The following is a 2,676-nucleotide window of genomic DNA, read 5'->3' on the forward strand; positions in this document are numbered from 1 at the left end:
GCCCGCGATTATCGATCGGCAATAGACAATCAGTGATCGCAAGTATCGCGCGGCTCGAGAGTTTGAAAGATTCAGTGCGCGGACGATTCGTGTACGTGGGCGCCGGATATGGACTCCGATGGCGCGAGATAGAAACGGCGTTCGAAAGACGTATTTTGACGGGCGCGGTGATAAACTCTAATCACATCGAGCCCCGTCGATTCCTAGAAGACGCGAGTGAAATTGTGCTCGAGCGTGTACAGAGTGTTTTACAGAGATATGACTCTATAAAGATAAATACAGTACTTAACGGTGAATTCGTGGCGGGTGATAAACGCGCGAACAAGAGCATCGCAACCAGGAACTATGAAATATATCAATGCACCGATCAGCGCGAGTGGTACGTGTCACGCGTTGTCGAGCCAATCCTAGCATCGCTCGAAGGGTTTCAAGAACGTGATAGTGGATGGGCACTATCGCGTATACTAAATTTAACGGTGAACGCGAATAAACTGAATCCTCTGCGCGCGGGATGTCGCATTAAACTCCCGGAGGAAATTAAAAATAAGAAAGCGGTGATTAACGTGCGTTCGATAGACAATGCTTGTTTCGCATGGTCGGTGGTTGCCGCTCTACATCCCGCTGAAAGTCATACATATCGAACATCATCATATCCGCAATACTCATTGGTACTAAATCTTACGGGTATCGAATTCCCGATGACGTTGAGTCAAATTAAAAAATTTGAAAATCTCAACGACATTACCATCACCATTTACGCCATCGAGGAAGGCATCGTACCAATACGACTCGCTGACCAAAAGAGGAGCAAGCATGTAAACCTCTTGTACGTTGAGGATGACATCGCGGGTCACTTTGTGCTGATTAAAGACCTGTCACGTCTAGTAAGCTCGCAAATTAGCAAAAAGAAGAACAAGAAATACTTCTGTGATAGGTATGTATAATCATAATAATAATAATAATAATAATAATAACAGTAACAATAGTAATAATAATAAAATAATAAAATAATAAAATAATAATAAAAAACAAATTCTTTTTTTTTCCAGATGTCTCCACTATTTTAGCTCGAGCGCTAAATTGGAGCTCCACAGCGTCGACTGCGGAAAGCTCAACGATTGTGCAATAAGGTTACCGAGCGAGGACGACAAGTGGCTCGAGTTTAAGAAACATTGCAGAAAGGAGCGTGTCCCGTTCGTGGTCTATGCAGACTTGGAGTGCGCATTGGAAAAGATGGATAAAGAACCAGCATCATCCACGTACACGTACCAACATCACAACGTCTTCAGTATCGGGTATTACGTGCACTGTTCTTATGACGATTCACTATCAGGCTATCGTTTTCGCCGCGATAATAACTGCATATCGTGGTTCGCAGATGAAGTGAAAAATTTAGCACATAGTGTGCAATCTGTAATTTCGACCAATGTTCCCATGGATTTCACGCAAGATGACTGGCGAAAATTCAACAACGCCACGCACTGTCATGTATGCGAGAAACCGTTTGCGAAAGACGATACGCGAGCACGCGATCACTGCCATCTCACCGGGCGATACAGAGGTCCCGCGCAATCAAATTGTAATTTAAATTATAAAGATTCGCGATGCATACCCGTAGTCTTTCATAATTTAACCGGTTACGACGCTCATTTCATTATAAAGGAAATTGCTACTGCCTATGTAGGACACGTTGATCTTTTACCGATAACTAAAGAAAAATATATCTCTTTTACTAAACATGTTGATGATACTATAGATGATAAAAAAAATTGTATACAACTTCGTTTCATCGATTCATATAGATTTCTCGCTTCTAGTTTAGACAAATTATCATCTTTTCTCAGCAAAGATAAGCTGCGAGTACTGCGACGCGAATTTTCTCATTTATGGGAAGAAAATTTTAATCTTTTAACTCGAAAAGGTATCTTTCCGTACGAGTACATTGATTGCAGTGAAAAATTGAATGAATCATCCTTGCCGCCTCGCGAGTCATTCTATAGTTCATTGAAAGACGGCACGGTATCCGAGAGCGATTACGCGCACGCTGTCAACGTGTGGCAGCGGTTCTCCATCCAAACGCTCGGTGAATATAGCGACCTGTATCTAAAAACGGATGTATTGTTGTTGGCCGACGTCTTTGAAAATTTCCGCGACAGTTGCGTCGCGAGTTACGGGCTCGACGCCGCATACTATTATACGTTGCCTGGCTTCACATGGGATGCCATTGAAGCATACAGGTGTAAAATTTGAATTGCTTACAGACATTGACATGGTCATGTTTGTCGAGCGCGGTATACGCGGTGGTCTGAGCCAGTGCTCAAATAGGTATGCGCGAGCCAACAACAAATACATGCCGTCGTATGACCCATCGAAACCATCATCGTACCTAATGTACTATGACGTCAACAATCTCTACGGCTGGGCAATGTGTCAACCATTGCCATACGCTGATTTTCGATGGGTCGACGACGTGCAAAATTTCGACTTTTCGTCCATCCCGCTAGATTCGCCTACAGGCTATATTCTCGAGGTTGACATTGAGTACCCGCAACATCTCCACGACGCGCACACTGACCTACCGTTCTGTCCAACGCGAGAGAAACCACCCGGCAAGCGCGATGACAAGCTCCTCGCGACGTTATGCGATAAGCAGCGTTACGTGATTCATTATCGCAA

General features: G+C 43.9%; 1 protein-coding gene across 1 annotated transcript; it reads left to right on the forward strand.

Moving 5' to 3' along the window:
• Positions 1-698: 698 nt before the first annotated feature.
• On the forward strand, positions 699-2,250 carry LOC108775130 (uncharacterized). Its single transcript, XM_018541414.1, has 2 exons — positions 699-934; positions 1,050-2,250. Exons 1-2 carry the CDS (start codon positions 699-701, stop codon positions 2,248-2,250), a joined length of 1,437 nt encoding a protein of 478 aa, XP_018396916.1.
• The last annotated feature ends 426 nt before the right edge of the window (positions 2,251-2,676 follow it).

The sequence above is a fragment of the Cyphomyrmex costatus genome, unplaced genomic scaffold, assembly GCF_001594065.2.
Source record: "Cyphomyrmex costatus isolate MS0001 unplaced genomic scaffold, Ccosl1.0 scaffold285, whole genome shotgun sequence".
Classification (NCBI taxonomy): domain Eukaryota; kingdom Metazoa; phylum Arthropoda; class Insecta; order Hymenoptera; family Formicidae; genus Cyphomyrmex; species Cyphomyrmex costatus.